The sequence below is a fragment of the Paramisgurnus dabryanus genome, chromosome 1 (genome assembly GCF_030506205.2).
Source record: "Paramisgurnus dabryanus chromosome 1, PD_genome_1.1, whole genome shotgun sequence".
In the NCBI taxonomy this organism is placed as follows: Eukaryota; Metazoa; Chordata; class Actinopteri; order Cypriniformes; family Cobitidae; genus Paramisgurnus; species Paramisgurnus dabryanus.
In genome coordinates, this window is record NC_133337.1 from 24,757,559 (window position 1) to 24,778,582 (window position 21,024).

At 39.4% G+C, this 21,024-nt stretch overlaps 9 protein-coding genes across 9 annotated transcripts; 5 read left to right on the plus strand and 4 right to left on the minus strand.

Annotated features, from left to right (window-relative positions):
- Nucleotides 1-8,273: 8,273 nt before the first annotated feature.
- LOC135779417 (histone H2B-like) lies at nt 8,274-9,656 on the minus strand. The gene has a single exon (XM_065290138.2). It carries the CDS (start codon nt 9,267-9,269, stop codon nt 8,895-8,897), a length of 375 nt encoding a protein of 124 aa, XP_065146210.1. The 5' UTR covers nt 9,270-9,656; the 3' UTR covers nt 8,274-8,894.
- A 381-nt stretch (nt 9,657-10,037) lies between these two features.
- Nucleotides 10,038-10,417, minus strand: LOC135752596 (histone H4). The gene has a single exon (XM_065271093.2). The coding sequence runs from the start codon at nt 10,409-10,411 to the stop codon at nt 10,100-10,102; it is 312 nt and encodes a 103-aa protein (XP_065127165.1). The 5' UTR covers nt 10,412-10,417; the 3' UTR covers nt 10,038-10,099.
- Nucleotides 10,418-11,203: 786 nt separating this feature from the next.
- LOC135779322 (histone H3) lies at nt 11,204-11,614 on the minus strand. The gene has a single exon (XM_065290050.1). The coding sequence runs from the start codon at nt 11,612-11,614 to the stop codon at nt 11,204-11,206; it is 411 nt and encodes a 136-aa protein (XP_065146122.1).
- Nucleotides 11,615-12,024: 410 nt separating this feature from the next.
- Nucleotides 12,025-13,065, minus strand: LOC135779309 (histone H2A-like). The gene has a single exon (XM_065290038.2). It carries the CDS (start codon nt 13,038-13,040, stop codon nt 12,654-12,656), a length of 387 nt encoding a protein of 128 aa, XP_065146110.1. The 5' UTR covers nt 13,041-13,065; the 3' UTR covers nt 12,025-12,653.
- A 2,284-nt stretch (nt 13,066-15,349) lies between these two features.
- On the plus strand, nt 15,350-16,059 carry LOC135779320 (histone H1-like). The gene has a single exon (XM_065290048.2). The coding sequence runs from the start codon at nt 15,364-15,366 to the stop codon at nt 15,985-15,987; it is 624 nt and encodes a 207-aa protein (XP_065146120.1). The 5' UTR covers nt 15,350-15,363; the 3' UTR covers nt 15,988-16,059.
- A 540-nt stretch (nt 16,060-16,599) lies between these two features.
- LOC135779314 (histone H2A-like) lies at nt 16,600-17,087 on the plus strand. Its single transcript, XM_065290043.2, has one exon. It carries the CDS (start codon nt 16,625-16,627, stop codon nt 17,009-17,011), a length of 387 nt encoding a protein of 128 aa, XP_065146115.1. The 5' UTR covers nt 16,600-16,624; the 3' UTR covers nt 17,012-17,087.
- A 413-nt stretch (nt 17,088-17,500) lies between these two features.
- On the plus strand, nt 17,501-18,660 carry LOC135779306 (histone H3). Its single transcript, XM_065290035.2, has one exon. It carries the CDS (start codon nt 17,978-17,980, stop codon nt 18,386-18,388), a length of 411 nt encoding a protein of 136 aa, XP_065146107.1. The 5' UTR covers nt 17,501-17,977; the 3' UTR covers nt 18,389-18,660.
- A 419-nt stretch (nt 18,661-19,079) lies between these two features.
- LOC135779013 (histone H4) lies at nt 19,080-19,678 on the plus strand. The gene has a single exon (XM_065289645.2). It carries the CDS (start codon nt 19,139-19,141, stop codon nt 19,448-19,450), a length of 312 nt encoding a protein of 103 aa, XP_065145717.1. The 5' UTR covers nt 19,080-19,138; the 3' UTR covers nt 19,451-19,678.
- Nucleotides 19,679-20,175: 497 nt separating this feature from the next.
- On the plus strand, nt 20,176-20,704 carry LOC135779315 (histone H2B-like). Its single transcript, XM_065290044.2, has one exon. The coding sequence runs from the start codon at nt 20,279-20,281 to the stop codon at nt 20,651-20,653; it is 375 nt and encodes a 124-aa protein (XP_065146116.1). The 5' UTR covers nt 20,176-20,278; the 3' UTR covers nt 20,654-20,704.
- Nucleotides 20,705-21,024: the final 320 nt, after the last annotated feature.

Sequence of the window (21,024 nt, forward strand, 5' to 3'; positions counted from 1 at the left end):
GCAACCCGACCATACGTGCCAACCCGTTTGACTAAGGCTGGAGGCCCCACTGTCGTCGTTAATGCAGGTTCAGTGGCAAACGGGTATGTATGGCATACTATTCACAAGACACACGAAAGCGCGAAAAACGCAACCCGACCATACATACCAACCCGTTTGACTAAGGCTGGAGGCCCCACTGTCGTCGTTAATGCAGGTTCAGTGGCAAACGGGTCTGTATGGCATACTATTCACAAGACACACAAAAGCACCGAAATCGCAACCCGACCATACGTGCCAAACCGTTTGACTAAGGCCGGAAGCCCCACTGTCGTCGTTAATGCAGGTTCAGTGGCAAACGGTGGCAAACTATTTAATGCAATTCATTTTAAGTGTTCATGCAGAAAAGGTTTTTATTTATTTATTTGGTTGGTCTGTGTTATGACCGTGAGTGCTTTGTTCCGTGAAAATAACTATTGCGAGTTAAGAACCTTTACTAGACAAATTATGCGAATGCTTTGTTGAAGAGAAAAGTTTTAAGTCTAGATTTAAAATGATCGACTGTGTCTGATTCTCGGACATCGGTTGGTAAATCATTCCAGAGCTTAGGGGCTAAGTAGGAAAAGGATCTTCCACTTTTAGACACTTTTGATAGTCTAGGGATAATCAATAGGCCAGAATTTTGCGACCGTAGTGTGCGTGATGGATTGTATTCTGATAGTAATTCTCTAAGATATGAGGGTGCTAAGCCATTTAAAGCTTTGTAGGTGATTAGTGATATTTTAAATTGGATGCGATATTTAACTGGTAGCCAGTGTAAAGATGCCAGAATTGGGCTTATGTGGTCATACTTCTTAGATCTAGTAAGCACTCTTGCAGAAGCTTTTTGAACTAGCTGAAGCTTGTTGACCTGATTTGAATGGCATCCCCCGAGTAGCGAGTTACAATAGTCTATTCTAGAGGTCATAAAAGCATGAATAAGCTTCTCTGCGTCAGATGTAGACAGTATATGGCGTATTTTTGAGATATTTCTAAGATGGAAGAATGCTGTGCGGCAGACGTTGGCGATATGACTATCAAAGGATAAGTTGCTGTCGAACATCACACCTAAGTTCCTAACCGTGGAAGAAGGCACCACAGTACAGCCATCTGTGTGCAATTTGTAATCTGACATATTATGTTTGTAGCGATTTGGTTCAATAATAAGTACCTCTGTCTTATTGGAGTTGAGCTTAAGAAAGTTATGTGCCATCCAGTCACTAACATCGCTAATGCAGTCTTTTAGCTTAGAAAACGTGTGTGTTTCGCTGGGATGCGAGGAGATGTAAAGCTGGGTATCATCCGCATAGCAGTGAAAACTTATGTTATGTTTCCTGATAATGTCTCCTAGGGGTAACATGTATAACGAGAACAGGATAGGACCTAAAACTGATCCCTGCGGTACACCGTATTTAACCAGGGAGTGATATGACTCTTCCTCATTTACATAAACAAAGTGATAGCGATTGGTTAGATATGACCTAAACCAGGCTAGCGCCTGACCACTGATACCAACATAGTTTTCTAGTCTATTGAGTAGGATTCTGTGGTCTATTGTGTCAAATGCTGCACTAAGGTCTAGTAATATAAGAATTGAGATTTCACCACGATCGGATGTTAACAGGATGTCATTTGTAACTCTAAGCAACGCTGTTTCTGTGCTATGGTGGGGCCTGAATCCTGATTGGAACTTTTCATATGTACTATTATTTGTCAAGAATGTGCGTAACTGGCTTGCCACTACCTTTTCTAATATTTTCGAAAGAAAAGGGAGATTTGAGATTGGTCTAAAGTTATTAAGTTCTCCTTGGTCAAGCTGTGTTTTTTTAATCAGCGGTTTAATAACTGCTAGTTTGAAAGCTGTTGGAACGTATCCTATTTCTAGCGATGAGTTAAAGATATTTAGAACCGGGGTTGACACTACAGGGAATACTTCTTTAAGTAGTTTTGTGGGAACGGGGTCTAATATACAGGACGATGATTTGGATGATGTGACTAGTTTAGAGAGCTCATCTATTGTAGTAGGTTTAAATGAATCAAGATGTTCGTATGGTAGTCTAGTGTTAAGTGAACTAATGGGTAGAGTGGTGGCTGCCTGGGTAGCTACGATGTTTTCCCTAATAGCCGAAATTTTGTTAGAAAAGAAGTTCATGAAGTCGTTACTATTGTGTTGAAGTTTACTATTGGTTTCTGTTTGTTCTTTGTTTCTAGTCAGTTTCGCAACTGTGCTAAAGAGGAAACGAGGGTTATTATGATTCTCATTTATAAGCTTGCTAAGATATGTAGATCTGGCGGTTTTAATAGCCTGTCTGTAGTGTTTAACACTCTGTTTCCATGCTGCGCGCCATACTTCTAACTTTGTGCTTCTATAGTTTCTTTCCATTTTTCTAGCTGCCTTTTTAAGGGCTGCTGTGTGATGGTCATACCATGGAGCTGGCGGTTTTTCTTTGAATCTCTTTTTTCGAATGGGAGCAACGGCATCCAATGTGTTAGAACAGACATTGTTTAGGTTTTCTATTTCAATATCTAGATCGTCACAGTTATCTGCTACATGTTTCATTTGGGACAGGTCTGGAAGAGTGCTAATAAAGCTATCTTTAGTGGTGGAAACTATTGTTCTGGCTAGTCGGTAGCATGTTGTAGATTGAGTGATCCTATCTAGAAGTACAGTGTATGACACAAGGTAATGGTCAGAAACTGCATCACTCTGAGGTGATATTTCGACGTCATTAATATTGAGTCCGAGTGACAGAATTAAGTCTAATGTGTGATTACGAGTATGCGTTGGCCCTGTCACGTTTTGTCTAATATTGAGAGAATTTAGAACATCTATAAACGCACGTCCTAATGCGTCTTTTGGGTTGTCCACATGGACATTAAAATCACCAACAATAAGAGCTTTATCTACAGTGACTACAAGCTCAGATAGGAAATCTGCTATTTCTTTAAGGAAATCTGCATGGTGGCCCGGTGGTCTATAGATTGTCGCTAAAGCAAAAGAAAGCTGTTTGTGGTTACGATCAGTTATTTCCATATTTAACAACATTACTTCAAATGATTTAAATTTTAGCTCAGATTTTTGGTTTACTTTAAACATTGTGTTGTATATTGTAGCTACACCACCCCCTCTCCCCTTTAATCGAGGTTCGTGTTTATAATAGTAGTCTTGTGGGGTGGATTCATTTAAACTAATGTAGTCGTATGCTTTAAGCCAGGTTTCTGTTAAACAGAGTACATCTAAGTTTTGGTCTGTAATTATTTCATTGACAATAGGTTCTTTATTGGTAAGCGATCTAATGTTAAGAAGGCCGAATTTTAAGATTCGAGATTCATCTGTTAATGTATTGTTTTCTAATTTTATTTGAATCAGATTTGTACCAGATGTAACAAGCGAGAAGATTGTCTTTACCAACCACACAGTCGCTCTGACTGACACCTGCATTCATTTAGTCACTGACTGACACCTGCATTAATTTAGTCACTGATTAGGTCACATGGCATATTGCAGTGTGACCGTGAGTCTGAACCGAGTCAAACAATGAGTAAATTGCCAAAGATTAATTTTCATTATAAAGAAGATGGCAGATACACTACACCAAAATTGCCAACATGTAAACTTAATAATGCACAGCTAGGGCTAAACCATTATCCACGAGTGAACATGCTAAAGTTTTCCTAATATCAACGTCATTCCAATCATTAGTATGATTCAAAAACAATGTTTACTGGCACAATTATATCAATAAATCAATACTTACTCAAAAGAGGGTTCAGCTGAACCGTGTCCCAGCAATAAAATCTCGATTGACAGGTGTGCATCGTTTAACCGTTCAGTAAAGGCGCGTCCGAGGATCCGACATGGGTCCGTTCAGGATCCGCTGTTTGACAGTAGAATTTACCGCGCTGCCGGAGGCGGAGCTGATCCTCTGCGCGGATCCAAAACGAATGTGACAGTCACGCGGGTTTGGCGACTTGAACGCGGATCCGCATAGGAGTCTCCTGCTGTGTGGGTGCACACCTAACTTGTCAAATGTCTTAAAAATAGGCACCAGAGCAATGTCTGTGCTAACCGTGGTATAAGTGGAATAATTGACCCCGGTCCTTTGAATTATTTGAAAATAATGCACACTCGTGGTGTAGCGGCACTTTACGGCGTGCCGCATTATCATATTGGGTGTTCATTATTTTCTTATAATTCAATGGCCCGTCATCAATTATTCCTTACAGATATATTCATTTCATTGACTGTTTGTTTATATTTTATATTTATGTGCATGTGTGTACTGACCTTCACAATCACACCGATGATGCACAGTAGAAATATGAATACAGCGCAGACAATCGCCACATAGAGAATAAAATTATTGTCTGGACACTCCTCTGTGTTTGCTTTGTATGCGTCAGGATCTGAAAATATAGTGTCCACATTACATAATTTTGGTTTCCCAGGTAAAGATTTCAGTTTATGTCTAATCCTTACAGTCAACACATGAAATACATTCAATATATATTTTATAATAATCCTATGCTAACATGCACTTACCCATCACTGATAAACCTGTGATCATGCTAAACGTGATTTTTTCTTCATAATTAAATACACACCAGTACAGGGCGGTGTCTGTCACAGTCAGGTTTAAGAAGGTGATGGTGAAGATGGGAAATTCTCCACTTATTGTTATTTCAACATTTGCATCTTCATTAACAGTACAAGTGCCATCATAGTAAAAGTAGAAGATTCTCTGTTGTTTTGTTTCATTTGGTTTCATTCTATACATGTAAACCCCATGTTGATTCTCGTCTTCAGTAGAACACTGCATGCTGACGTTTCCCCCAAAATGTCCCTTTACCATCGTACCTGTTCATGGAGAAATGAAACTGCTAAGACTTTGTTTTTTGTCTCTGTACTTCCTAAATACATTCAGTTCAGACATGTTATGTACTGTAAGAATAGACATCACATGACCAATGAGGAAGTAAATACCACAATAAAAGTAAATGTTTTTTAACAGATTAGATATATTGTAAGTATTTAAATGTAAGTCATGATTTATCACAGCTTTAGTTTAATGTGGAAGGTGAGATTTGTAATAACTACAGCTTAACACGAAGACAGTCAGAGATATCAATGCATTTTATTGAATATTAAAGATGAGTCAGATGATTAAATATAAAAGTGCAATAAAACTGAATGTATACTTTATAAACATTTCAGTCTGCATCAAACCAATTAAAGTCCACATTTAGTTGCACTTTTCTACTAAAGATGTTTTGTTATGTTAGGTTGTTTAATAACAATTATTTTATTGACTATAAGATTCAGTGACGCTTCATTTAAAAAACAATGTAAAGGCTAAACAACTCACAAACCAAATGTTCAAACACAAAAGTCAAACAAGACTTTATATTTAAACAAGACTTTAAATATTGACTTTATAATAAAGTCAACATTTATATTTTAATCTTAATTGACTTTTCTAGAAAAACTTTACCCTTTTTGTAAGTAAGGTAAATAACATATTTTAGATTAAAAGTAAACAAATACTTACCTTTCAAATGTGGATCTTGTAATGTGTAGCTGAAACAGATCACCAACAGTAAACTATAACTCACAACGCTTGACATTTTCAGCTCCGAGCTCTGAAAGACAACAACTAGTTGTGGTTACATTCACTGAAAAGTGAAATCAGATGATTCAGACACAGCTGTGAGGAAGCTTTATAGATTTACTAGAAACTGAGGGCGTAACGCTGTGTAATAATATATATTTCCAAATATACAAAAAATGGCCAAACATTATTTACTGAAATATATTTTGAAATAATTTTAAAGTGTTTATATTCATATTGCATTGAAAGAAAAACTTAGTATGTTACAAACCTGTAAATAACAGGTTTAAAAATGTCAAAATTAAATATATAAATTGTCATTTTTGTGTGTTTTACTTTGATTTGTCAAATTGCAGTGCTATGACAATTTTTACACAAGTCGGGCCCATTTCTATGGTCTTGCCTAGGAACTCATTACCCAATGGGCCGCCCTGATCCGAAATTCCATCCAACCGTCTATTATAAAACAACCAGGATTACAAATGAGTACAAACTTTCTAGAGAGAAACATAGATATGTATATAAAGGCTAGATGGCTCGTCCGCGCTGATGGCCAATTGAGTGGAACGTCCGCATTTTGGCGGCCATCTTAGGACAGGGCGCTCGCTCACTCGTAGCATTGAGTTTTAATGATGCAGGTACTTTTAAATGACCATAACTTGCTTAATTTTTTACCGATTTTCAAACGGATTGGTTTGTTATAAACGTCAAAGATGTACCTATGACACTGAATACGTATACTAAAAATAAATAAAAAATTCATGAAACATGTTAAAGCATCCAGAATTATAGCCACGTTAATAACGTTTGTAAAAAACCAAACCGTTTGTAAATTCGTCAAGAATTCAGCAAGTTACGAGCATTTTAGTTGGCGTATGTCACTCACCTTCCGTCCACAGCAGCAGGGAGCAGCACTATGGCAGCACTGACCTAAGATGGCCGCCAAGTGACGACACAGCTGACTCCGCCTTGAGCCATCTAGCCTTTATATACATATCTATGGAGAGAAACGCCCTTCTTCTCCTTCTGAGGTTTTATGGCGGTTGGCAAACAATCTATGCTGCACTACCGCCACCTACTGGAATGAAGTATGGAGCACAGATTTGCAAGAAAAAAAAAAAAAAACTAAATGATCCCGTATAGCCCGATTTCTTTTACACATTTTATAATGGCTCTCTACTTCCTCCATTGCTCTAAATTAACATTATACGTTTATATGCCCAATTTGTCAATTTCCTGCACTGCAAAATATACTTTCTAACTTAGTATTTTTATCTTGTTTTTAGTAGAAATATCTAAAAATAAGAAAATAAGTCTAGTTTTTAGACCAAAAATATCAAATTTTAGGGATAACAAAAAAACAAAAAAATCTGCCAATGGGCTAAGCTTGACATTTTCTTAAACACTATATTCAAGAGAAAAAAAATGCTTACCCCATTAGCAGATGTTTTTGCTTGTTTTATGCATAAAATCACTTAAATATGATATTTTTGGTCTTAAAACTAGACTTATTTTCTTGGGTCAGATTTTTTTAGATATTATTACTGAAAACCAGACAAAAATACTACGTTTTTTTTCTGAAAATATTTTTTTGCAGTGAAAGTGTTTAAGAAAAAAAAGCTATCTTATTTCAAGTTGTTTTTCCTCAACCCATCGGCAATTAATTTAGCTTGTTTTAAGCACAAATTTACTTAAATTGTAAATGTTTTAATAATAATTTTCTCAGGTAATTTTGCGCCTTAAATACATCTTAATTTAAGAATTTTTTTGATATTTCTACTGAAATAAAAGACAAAAATACTATGTAAGAAAATCATGTTTTTGCAGTGTATTTGCAGTCCATCCAAAGATTTTAATATTCTTATTCCCATGTTCCCAGCATTTTTCCATTACTCCCTTTACTATGTGACTTTCTTAATGCCCTTTTAAATTAACCCAGTAGTTTATTCTTAGCTTATTTCTTTGCAGGTAAGATGAGTTTCTCCAAGTGCAAGTTTTTTTTTCAGTCATTGTAAGAAGGTATAAATCTCTAAATTATACTTCCATATTCCAGACTTGAGCTAATCCAAGTAAAGTATTTTCTTTTCAGTGATTTCTACAAGTTTCTCATTCAACCCCTGATAAACAACGCAAAATATTAATTCCTGTTTTACATTTTTCTATTAACTTTTTAGCAGATAACACTGAAGGTGATGATGGAGTAGAAGCATGCAGCAGCATTAAGTGAAATGGCATATCCTCTTTCCTCAATATTTATGTAAAGTTTATTCTGTATTGTCAAATTAACAAGTTAAATTCCAAAATATATTTCAAATAATTTAATGATAATACCAAAATATATGCGTGTTTAAAGACGTGATGAAGTTGAGGAGATGCTTCAGGTAGAGAGGAGCGATACACTAAAATGTTTTGTCTATCCAATACCACATAGAAATAGGGCCAGTATCAATACTGACAATACTGATACTTTTTATTTGTAATGGCATACACTTTAGTGTGTTGTGATATATAAGCAGGGCTAAATTATGGAGGGTTTGAACCCCCAAATGTCAAAACAAGATAGGGAGGACATTTTTACATATGTTTAATTAGTAAATAGTTCACATTGCTCTGTAAAGAATATACAAAATATATGACCACCAGTGTATTATCATTGTCAATGAATGAGCTAAAAACAAATATAGTTTGGCTGACTGAGATGTAATGAGAAATACTGTAAGTGTTTGAAACAGTCTTGGAAAAGTGGAAACAATTTGGGAAATTATTTAATCCAAATATTATTTTATATCAAGTTTAAAATCTCTAACAAATCATAAGTTCTTATACAAAAATACTATAATAAACTGATCTTGCATTAAATAACTTAATTTTACTTTCCTTCAGTAATATAGGCAAAACCGGAAATGTGTAAAGAATATCAAGCATTTGGGAAGACTGCTGCCATCTGGGGACAGAAAGCAAAATAAATGCCAGGCTTCTTGGCATCAAGGCATAAATGTCTGAGAAACTGACACCAAGTTCAAAAAGTGAGTATACATTTCTGCTGATCTAATTTATTGATCTGTATGTGTATACATTAAACAATTTATTGAGCAGTTTTAAATTGCATAGCAAATTAACCTTATTTTTGCTAACTAGAGCAACTAACGAAGTTAATTTGTCTACATCACACACACCACAAGTGAACTTTAAGAACAGAAGCTCTTTTCTGGAAACTGTGGGTGGCTCTTAAAAGAGCCTTTGGGTTCAGATTGGGTACTCTCGGCTTTACTTGGAGCTCGTGTATTTGGTGACGGCCTTTGTTCCCTCAGACACGGCGTGTTTGGCGAGTTCACCGGGCAGCAGGAGCCGCACGGCGGTCTGGATCTCTCTCGAGGTGATGGTGGAGCGCTTGTTGTAGTGAGCGAGACGAGAAGACTCACCGGCGATGCGCTCAAAGATGTCGTTGACGAAAGAGTTCATGATGCCCATCGCCTTTGAAGAAATGCCGGTGTCGGGATGAACCTGCTTCAGGACTTTGTACACGTAGATGGCGTAGCTCTCCTTCCTGGACCTCCTGCGCTTCTTTCCACTCTTGGCGGCGCTCTTGGTGACGGCTTTCTTTGAGCCCTTCTTGGGCGCGGGCTTTGCTGGCTCAGGCATGATGATGCTTCAAATATCAAATGAAACTGAATAATCGAGGGATAGCGTGCAGGGTTATTTATCCCTAGCTCTATGTAAATGTTTAACAAACAGGGCCCGTGCTCTGATTGGATGTTGAATTGTTGGCCCAACCTCTCAAATGTTTCTATTGGTCAGCTCAGAGTTTGACGGGTCAGAAGGAGAGCCAATGAATGCGAACTTACATTTGAAAGCTCTTCCCCCATCCTCTTCATTGTTCTTTGTTCTCATTTCCCGCTCTTTAACTTGTTTCTCTTTATTTTTTAATATTCGACTTTTTCCTATAATCTGCGCAATCTCCTGTATAATTATTAAACGAATATTATAGAGTGTATAACAGCCAGGACAGTGCGTTTTTATATCGTTGAAAATAATTTTCTTCACAACATCTCTTCACTAATTCATAACTAAAAACAATAAACGTTTTTATATTTCTAAACTAATTTCTTGGAATTTCGCCTTTGCTCGGATCATCGTTATATTGCAATTATCTGGACCACAAAAGCGGTTTTAAACGCAGAGTTGAACAGCCTCTTAAGCCTCGTCAAAACAAACAATCCCAAAGAGAAAAAGAAAATAATTACTAACCGAAGAATTTGAGCTCACTGAAAACACAATAGGTTTCACAGTTTCAATAAATATTTAACAACAAACATGAACAAAAGAACATTGAACATTTTTTGAGGAAGGCAACTCAATGAACCACCTAAAAACTTTAAACTTAAGATACATTATTTGAAGGTTCAGCTCTTTATATGAAAGTTTGGGTGGCTCTTAGAAGAGCCGTAGGGTTTTGTTTTCCTTTTATTCGTTTAACCTCCGAAACCGTACAGTGTGCGTCCCTGTCTCTTCAGCGCGTACACGACATCCATAGCGGTGACGGTCTTTCTCTTGGCGTGCTCGGTGTAGGTGACGGCGTCACGGATAACATTCTCCAGAAACACCTTCAACACACCGCGGGTCTCCTCGTAGATAAGACCGGAGATACGCTTGACACCACCACGGCGAGCGAGACGACGGATGGCGGGTTTGGTGATACCCTGGATGTTATCACGGAGAACCTTACGATGACGCTTAGCGCCTCCTTTTCCGAGTCCTTTACCGCCTTTACCTCTTCCAGACATGATGAACTGTTCAGTTGTCAAAAGAATAAGCTCGTTAAGTCAGAAAGGATTTTTACTTTTGTCTACAGGACCTAGTAGAAAACACACACGAGGGCGGTGCCAGCGCACGTCACGTATTGGGTTTCCTTTGCAGTTCACAGCCCCGCCCCCCACACTACTCAGGTCTTCAGTAAATCGTTTCATTTTGTAGCTTTCCAAAAGGCTCTTTTAAAGATTCTCTAAGAAATTTATTTTAAAGTAAATATAAACTAGATGCCACCAATATTGCGCAATATGAAACATTTATGCCTAAGAATCTTTAAAACATATAAGGGTGTTTTCCTGGATGGGTCCTGTCCTAGTCTGACTGACTGACTTAACATATATAAGTGCCATTGTTTTGTCTCAGAAATCACAACGTTTAACTACTTAAATGTTCTAACATAACTAATGAATAGTCTTGTTAATCTAAACCATGTACCGGAAACTGACCCTTAATGTTGCTGAAGTGTTAAGTCATAGATGGAAAACATCCCTGCTGAACTAAATTGAAGACTTGTGGAAAATAATCCGAATTGGTTTAAGTGTACGGCTGCCTTTAAGGGCATCTATTAATGTGATGTTGTCTGGCAGGTAAGTGGAAGGTTGACATTAAGATTCCTGGAAGACCATGTGGCACGGAATAAACAATGCTAATTGTGGTTCAGTGAGTGCTTGAAACAATTATGAATTTTCACCAAAGAAAATCGTGTCCTTTCAGTGGATTTGGGTGGCTCTTAAAAGAGCCGTTGGGGTTTATGTTACACTGTGGTCTTAAGCGCGCTCTCCGCGGATACGGCGGGCCAGCTGTATGTCTTTGGGCATGATGGTGACCCTCTTGGCGTGGATGGCGCACAGGTTGGTGTCCTCGAACAGACCGACCAAGTAAGCCTCACTGGACTCCTGCAGGGCCATGACAGCAGAGCTCTGGAAGCGCAGATCCGTCTTGAAGTCCTGAGCGATTTCTCTCACCAGACGCTGGAAGGGAAGTTTGCGGATCAGCAGCTCGGTTGATTTCTGATAACGGCGGATCTCTCTCAGAGCCACGGTGCCGGGCCTGTAACGATGAGGCTTCTTCACTCCACCGGTGGCCGGGGCGCTCTTACGGGCGGCTTTAGTAGCGAGCTGCTTCCTTGGGGCTTTGCCTCCGGTAGATTTACGAGCGGTCTGCTTGGTTCTTGCCATTGCTGCTGATGTCTCTCTTGCGTTCGTCGATACAATGCCTGTTCAGTCCCTGCTGCCTGCTTTTAAAGACTAGAATGTGAAGTACGTCAGCGAAAAAGAGACATGTGATTGGCTAATGCGTGAAGTCTCTTCACGACATGGGGCCAATGGCTGCGCGATATCGATTCAAAAGAAAATGGCTGAATATTGAATACTGCGTTTCCTTTGTGCTTTTACTGATTGAAAAACGACATCAAATACAAAAAAAATTTATATAACACATTTTGCTCAATGCCACATGAACAAGAGGTTTCAGTAACGCATTTTACCAGTGAAGAAAGTGAAAAAAATAGTACTTTTAAATATTACGTGTTTTTTTCCAAAGGGGTACTGTAACATTTGAAATCATTCATGAAGTGTGACAGCTTTGGTTTACAAAGGGCCCATTTTTGTGTGTATCTGGTACATTCCAAATAAAATAAACTATAATATATTGTTAATTCTGAATGATCTCTCAAACCCAATTAAGCACATCAAATACAATTTCTAGCACACTACCCAATTTTCTACTAATAGAATTTATTTTCCTTTTCCTGTTCACAAAATTCACAAGCATATAAAACATTAAGCTCAAATCTTTCCAAAGCATGTTTAACAAAATCAATTCTTTAGAACTTTGTAAGACTTTAAAGACCTTAATTTTAATACTGACACAAAACGTCACTTTCCCGCATTCCCATTGTTCTATAATTTCATAGATGTGTTGACATTGATAGGATTACAATAACGAGAGAATTCAGTCAATTTTCTTATTTGTGCTTTCATTTTATATGTAAACAAACGCAGAAATGCATTTTAACTTTATATATTGTTATGTACCATTACACTAAAACTCCTTAACATAAGCCAGCAGAACTTCTGATATAATTTACACGTATTTATAAGCATTTACTTTAACAACCACTCACATTTAAAACATATGTGCATTCAATTTGCTCTCTTATGGATCGAGTGGGTGGCTCTTAAAAGAGCCTTTGTGTTAAAGTGAACTTGTGTTCGTTTATTTGGTCTTGGCGGGCTTCTCAGTCTTCTTGGGCAACAGCACAGCCTGGATGTTGGGCAGCACGCCGCCCTGAGCGATGGTCACACCGCCCAGAAGTTTGTTCAGCTCCTCGTCATTGCGCACCGCCAGCTGCAGATGACGGGGAATGATGCGAGTCTTCTTGTTGTCACGAGCGGCGTTTCCGGCCAACTCCAGGATCTCAGCGGTCAGATACTCGAGCACTGCGGCCAGATAGACGGGAGCACCGGCACCGACACGCTCAGCATAGTTGCCTTTACGGAGAAGTCTGTGAACACGACCGACGGGGAACTGCAGTCCAGCTCTGGATGAGCGAGTCTTGGCCTTCGCTCTCGCCTTACCGCCGGTTTTACCTCTGCCGCTCATTTTAGTTCTGATCTAACAAACACAAACTCAGAAGAGAAATGTAATTCATGCAGCTGGAGCCTCTCGTATTTAAACCCGTCTGTAAGTCGCCTATTGGTTGGATTCTGTTAAACCTGTAAACCAATCAGTCAACTTCCCTCCAAACTTCAACCCCACCCCCTCAGTCTGTCTCCCCCTTATACAATACAGTTGTTTGTTGAGGAATAAAATTATGTTTGATGTTAATGAAATAAATATTAGGATATAAACCCAAAACGAATTCATTGTACCCTCATCAAGGTGTTTTTTCCGTTTTGATCATAATGATTTACCACTGGCAAAACCAATGATTAATTTGAAGAAATTTAATTTTTAAGAATTTTTGATGATTGTAAATAACCATAAGGGTAATTTCACATAAGTGCCACAAAACACTTGCCTTTGAATTGATTTCAAATCTAAATACTCGAGTAATAATAGAAATGAGCCAGACAAGTATTTAACCGTGACCGGCACTCGCACATATTCATTTGCAGAGTCGTTTGCAAGAGCCTTTTTTTTCTCACAGTAAAGCACTCATTATTACACATACATTTTTTCATAAACTGTGGTACCCCTTAAGTAGCCTAGGCCGCCCAATTAAAAAAAATACTATACAGATAATATAATAAATATCAAAGTGTTATGGATATGACAAATGAGTGCATTGTAATTTGCTTTGGATTAAAGAATTTGTGATTATGTGTCTGAGCTGAAATTAACTTCTGATCTGTTTGTTTATTGGTTTAATAACTAGTGTTTAAACTGAACTCTTGAACAAACACCTTGTCGAAAATAACAAATGTTTTGGTTTCTTAAAGATGAGGGGATACAGCGATCATTACAACTATTTGATGGGAGGTTTGGCAGCTGATCTGTAGTTTAGATTGTATACATTATATAGTACACATTTTACACAGCAACGTTAGCTCAGTGTAGTTTTTGATGCGCTTAAGGTATGATTTGAACAATGTAACCTATGTTTTTTTTTTTTTTTTGCTTGTTATTAAAAATATACTTCTCTGATTCTGAAGTTACCTTTGTTCTACGAAAGCCGTTTGTTTATGTTGTTATTGCTGAAACTGTCTATAAGATACATTTCAGTTTTGATGTTCTGTTATTCTTTAAAAGGAATAAGTTCAGATGTATACCATACAGGGCCTTAAACAAAACTATATCAATACACAAGATTGTTAGAAACCAGAATCTAAAAGGATATTATGCTGTCTTTAATGCCCATTCAGTTACAGGCGTCACTGTTGAAATGCAACAAGAATTGTTTCAATTTTAGTATTAGACGTACCGACCCTTTCTGAAAATAATAAAATAATGATGCAAGCATATTTTAAAGTAAATTTTAACCCCCTGTAATTTTGCTCTAAATCCATCTATTAGAGTAGTGGCCACTGACTAGTATGGCGTGTAATGTTTTGGCTTTTTCATAGTTTTAGTATTAATAAAATCATAAGCATCAGATTTTCGAGCTGGGGACCTCTGATTGAGTTGGCATTGAGCGAATGTCTCGATTATAAGTATTACTGCTGTTATAAACTTTACTATTACTATAGTACAGACCTGAATGATCAGCTGCTTAACCGGAGGACAGATGTCATTAGTGCCACAGGCGTGTGCCATATCGCATTGCTCGTTTATATGTTCTGCTTGGTAATCACTTCTGAAAGCAATAACATGATCAATAACAAGAGCTCCACTTTTTACTGCTCGATCAGTCTGAATATAACAAACGCATATATCAATAAAACCGAGGCATATAAGACCAAGACAGCGTGAGAGCTGGACGAGGCGTGTGCTTCAGGCTGGACAAAACAACTCGTGTATGCAACGCACCATGAGTCTCTGAATGTTTTTTATTTCACGCAAGTGTTTTTTAACATGATTGTTGAATAACAAGAAGAAGCGTTCGGTCTACCATCAGAGTTTTCAGATATAAATCACATGAAATTCGTCCGCTGTTTTTTCCGGAGACCGATGCTCACCGTGGATCTGATCTGATTGTGACAAAATAAAGAATTTACTATCGCGTAGTTTGGTCTGTAAATAAAGCTCTGAATCTCAGCTCTGTGTTCGCGCTGTTTTCACCTCGCTAAACTTCTTAAACATCCCGTTTTTTGTTCGATATTTCAGAGGAGAAAACACAGTCACTCGCGACTGGAGAAGGCGCGCAGTCACAGACAGACTGAGTCTATAAGGTTCTCATGTGTTGTATAAGCGCGCGGCGCCTCTCGGCAGTCCAGCATTACTGATCGAGTTCAGTTCTTGTGACAGTTCAGATCTATTAAGAAGAATGGCAGAAACAGCTCCAGCTCCAGCTGCTCCACCGGCCAAAGCGCCCAAGAAGAAAACTGCAGCCAAGGCGAAGAAAACGGGTCCGAGCGTGAGCGAGCTCGTCGTCAAAGCTGTGACAGCCTCCAAGGAGAGAAGCGGCGTGTCCCTCGCTGCCCTGAAGAAAGCGCTCGCCGCCGCCGGCTACGACGTGGAGAAGAACAACTCCCGCGTCAAGATCGCCATCAAGGGTTTGGTGACTAAAGGCACCTTGGTTCAGACTAAAGGAACCGGCGCGTCTGGCTCATTCAAGCTGAACAAGAAGCAAGCAGAGACCAAGAAGGCCGCTCCTAAAGCAAAGAAACCCGCAGCCAAAAAGCCCGCAGCTGCCAAGAAGCCCAAGGCTGCAGCAGCAAAGAAGACCGCCGCAAAGAAATCTCCGAAGAAGGCAAAGAAGCCCGCTGCCACAGCCGCTAAGAAGGCGACGAAGAGCCCCAAGAAGGCAACCAAGAGCCCCAAAAAGGCAAAGAAGCCTGCAGCCCCTAAGAAAGCAGCAAAGAGCCCCAAAAAGGCGAAGGTTGCGAAGCCCAAGACGACAAAGCCTAAAGCAGCCAAGCCTAAAAAGGCCGCACCCAAAAAGAAGTAAAGTCACCAGCTGAGGTGTTTTGCTCTGGAAACAAACGGCTCTTTTAAGAGTCACCCACCATCTCATAAAAGAGTTTCAGATCTGCATGTAATGATTTTTTTAAACTTTACTGTAGTTTTATTAGAATTTTTAAATGATCCCGTGTGAGAGCTGATAATGAATGGTCAAATACTAGGGTTGGTAATTTCTAGTGGATTATTTAATTTCATAATATTTAACATCATAAAAAAACCCTTCATTCATAAAGGGTTTTGCCAGTGGTAAATCAATACACCAAAAACACTACTACAAAAATTTTTGTGAGAGTTTGGCGAATCTGTTTTCTTGAATATGCAATCACAGCAAAGAAGTTCATGTAAAAAAAAAAGTTCATGTAATTCGTTTTTGGGTTTATATCCTAATATTTATTTCATTAACATCAAACATAATTTTATTCCTCAACAAACAACTGTATTGTATAAGGGGGAGACAGACTGAGGGGGTGGGGTTGAAGTTTGGAGGGAAGTTGACTGATTGGTTTACAGGTTTAACAGAATCCAACCAATAGGCGACTGACAGACGGGTTTAAATACGAGAGGCTCCAGCTGCAGGACTTACATTTCTCTCCTGAGTTTGTGTTTGTTAGAGCAGAACTAAAATGAGCGGCAGAGGTAAAACCGGCGGTAAGGCGAGAGCGAAGGCCAAGACTCGCTCATCCAGAGCTGGACTGCAGTTCCCCGTCGGCCGTGTTCACAGACTTCTCCGTAAAGGCAACTATGGTGAGCGTGTCGGTGCCGGTGCTCCCGTTTATCTGGCCGCAGTGCTCGAGTATCTGACCGCTGAGATCCTGGAGTTGGCCGGAAACGCCGCTCGTGACAACAAGAAGACTCGCATCATTCCCCGTCATCTGCAGCTGGCGGTGCGCAATGACGAGGAGCTGAACAAACTTCTGGGCGGTGTGACAATCGCTCAGGGCGGCGTGCTGCCCAACATCCAGGCTGTGCTGTTGCCCAAGAAGACCGAGAAGCCCGCCAAGACCAAATAAACGAACACAAGTTCACTTAAACACAAAGGCTCTTTTAAGAGCCACCCACTTATCCATAAGAGAGCAAACTGAAAGCACATGTGTATGCTTGTAAACGATATCAGAATTTGCTTTTCAGATGTGGTGCTGGTTTATGTTAAGAAGTTTTTCTTTGTGTAATCGTGCACAATATATGTCAGAATGCATATATGCATACTTTTACATATTTAATGAAAGTAAAAATAAGAAAATTGGCTCAATTCTGTTGTTATTGTAATCCTATCAACGTTAACACCTCTATGAAGTTGTAGAACAAAGGAAATGTGGGAAATACTGATGTTTTGTGTCAGTAATGAAAGTAAGGTTTTTAAAGTCTTACAAAGTTTTACATAATTTTGTTAAACAAGTTTTGGAAAGATTTGAGCTTAATGTTTTATATGCTTGTGAATTTTGTGGACAGGAAAACGAAAATAAATTATATAAGTAGAAAATTGGGTGGTGTGCTAGAAATTGTTGTATTTAATGTGCTTAATTTGTTTTGAGAGATCATTCAGAAAGTAATAAACAACATATTATACAGTCATTGTACTAGAAATATACCATATAAAACTAAAAAAAACGTAAATTGGCCCTTTGCAAACCAAATCTGTCACACTTTATGAATGATTTCAAATTTTACAGTTAAAAAAAAACGTAATTTTTTTTAAAAGTAATATTTTTTTCTCTTTCTTCACTGGTAAAATGTGTTACTAATACCTCTAATATGGCATTGAGCAAAATGTGTTATGTAAAATATCCTTATATTTGATGCCATTTTTATTTAACAGATATCACGCAGCCATTGGCCCTGTGTGGTGAAATGACTTCACGCATCATCCAATCACATGTCTCTGTTTCGCTGACGTAATTCGCATTTAGTCTTTAAAAGCGGCCAGCAGGGACCGAATAGGCATTGTTTCGACGAACGCACGGGAGACATCAGCAGCAATGGCAAGAACCAAGCAGACCGCTCGTAAATCTACTGGAGGCAAAGCCCCAAGGAAGCAGCTCGCTACTAAAGCCGCCCGTAAGAGCGCCCCGGCCACCGGTGGAGTGAAGAAGCCTCATCGTTACAGGCCCGGCACCGTGGCTCTGAGAGAGATCCGCCGTTATCAGAAATCAACTGAGCTGCTGATCCGCAAACTTCCCTTCCAGCGTCTGGTGAGAGAAATCGCTCAGGACTTCAAGACGGATCTGCGCTTCCAGAGCTCTGCTGTCATGGCTCTGCAGGAGTCCAGTGAGGCTTACTTGGTCGGTCTGTTCGAGGACACCAACCTGTGCGCCATCCACGCCAAGAGAGTCACCATCATGCCCAAAGACATACAGCTGGCCCGCCGTATCCGCGGAGAGCGCGCTTAAGACCGCATTATAACATTAACCCCAACGGCTCTTTTAAGAGCCACCCAATCCACTGAAAGGACACGATTTCTATTATTGAATGAACTTCGTTTCCCGGAAGTTCATAATTGATCACTCCTTGAACTGCCCGTTAACCTATCTGCCAGACAACATCACACTAATAAATGAGCTTAAAGGCAACCGTACATTTAAACCAATTCAGACTATTATCCATGGGTTAGAGTTTCTGTACCATTCCTATTTAGTTCAGCAGGGATGTTTTCCATCTATGACTTAACACTGTAACAACAATAAGGGGCAGTTTCCTAGACCGTGTTTAGTTTAATCCAGGACTATGCCTTAGGTGTGGCAAAAAAAAGTGTTTTTTTACGAGCAATCCTTAAATAAACGTTGTGCATCATGAAACAAAACAATGGCACTAAAACATTCATTTTAGTCGGACTAGGATAAGACCCATCAGCATAAATCCGCTGTCTTTGATGGCATCTAGTTTATATTTACTTTAAAATAAAATTTTTTAGAGAGTCTTTAAAAGAGCCTTTTGGAAAGCTACAAAATGAAACGATTTACTGAAGAGTTGAGTAGTGTGGGGGGGGGGCTGTGAACTGCAGAGGAAACCCAATACGTGACGTGCTGCTGGCACCGCCCTCGTGTGTGTTTTCTACTAGGTCCTGAAGACGAAAGTAAAAATCCTTTCTGCCTTGACGACCTCGTTACATTCTTTGTGTAGATCATCGTGATCAGTTCATCATGTCTGGAAGAGGCAAAGGTGGTAAAGGACTCGGAAAAGGAGGCGCTAAGCGTCATCGTAAGGTTCTCCGTGACAACATCCAGGGTATCACCAAACCCGCCATCCGTCGTCTCGCTCGCCGTGGTGGTGTCAAGCGTATCTCCGGGCTTATCTACGAGGAGACCCGCGGTGTGTTGAAGGTGTTTCTGGAGAATGTTATCCGTGACGCCGTCACCTACACCGAGCACGCCAAGAGAAAGACCGTCACCGCTATGGATGTCGTGTACGCGCTGAAGAGACAGGGACGCACACTGTACGGTTTCGGAGGTTAAACGAATAAAAAACAAAACCCAACGGCTCTTTTAAGAGCCACCCAAACTTTCATCTAAAGAGCTGAACCTTCAAATAATGTATCTTAAGTTTAAAGTTTTAAGGTGGTTCATTGAGTTGCCTTCCTCAAATGCACAATGATGTGAGATCACTTTTGTTGATGTTTGTTGTTAAATATTTATTGAAACTGAAACCTATTATGTTTTCAGTGAGCTCAAATTCTTCGGTTAGTAATGATTTTTCTCTTTGGGATTGTTTATTGTTTTGACGAGGTTAAAGAGGCTGCGTAAAAGACGCTTTTGCGGTCCAGATAACTGCAATATAAAGAGGATCTGAGCAAAGGCGAAATTGCTGAGAAATTCGTTTAGAATATAAAAATGTTTATAGCTATGAATTATAGAAGAGCTGTTGTGAAGAAAATCATTTTCAACAATATAAAAACGCACTGGCCTGGCTGTTATACTCTACAATATTCGTTTAATAATTAAATAGGAGATTTCGCACATTATAGGAAAGAAGAAAATTATTTCCCTAAGTCGAATATTAAAAAATAAAGAGAAACAAGTTAAAGAGCGGGAAATGAGAACAAAGAACAATGAAGAGGATGGGGGAAGGGTTTCAAATGTAAGTTCGCATTCATTGGCTCTCTTTCGGACCCGTCAAACTCTGAGCTGACCAATAGAAACATTTGAGAGGTTGGGCCAACAATTCAACATCCAATCAGAGCACGCGCCCTGTTTGCAGAGTATTTACATAGAGCTGGGTATAAATAACCCTGCATGCCACCTCAAGATTATTCAGATTCTTGTTTTGAGAATTGAAGCGTCATCATGCCTGAGCCAGCAAAGCCCGCGCCCAAGAAGGGCTCAAAGAAAGCCGTCACCAAGAGCGCCGCCAAGAGTGGAAAGAAGCGCAGGAGGTCCAGGAAGGAGAGCTACGCCATCTACGTGTACAAAGTCCTGAAGCAGGTTCATCCCGACACCGGCATTTCTTCAAAGGCGATGGGCATCATGAACTCTTTCGTCAACGACATCTTTGAGCGCATCGCCGGTGAGTCTTCTCGTCTCGCTCACTACAACAAGCGCTCCACCATCACCTCGAGAGAGATCCAGACCGCCGTGCGTCTCCTGCTGCCCGGTGAACTCGCCAAACACGCCGTGTCTGAGGGAACAAAGGCCGTCACCAAATACACGAGCTCAAAGTAAAGCCGAAAGTACCCAATCTGAACCCAAAGGCTCTTTTAAGAGCCACCCACTGTTTCCGTACAAGAGCTTCTGTTCTTTTTTTTTTTTACACGTGGTGCGTGATCTGTAAATTAAGTTGCTTTTTGCTTGTTGCTGTATGTGGCAAAAGCTAATTCAAGGTCTTTATATCAAATATACTGTTTACACTTTTTTTAATTGTATCCCCAGGATTTCATTTAGTCCTGTTACCCAACACTTTTCCCCGTCTGAAAATCTAAATCAATTTTACATGTCACATTTTCAAGAGGTAGTTAAATCCTCTGGGTCTTCTGAAGGACATCTGAAGATCAAAAGTTTATTTTCTGTATATTTTATATTGATGCTATTGCTGT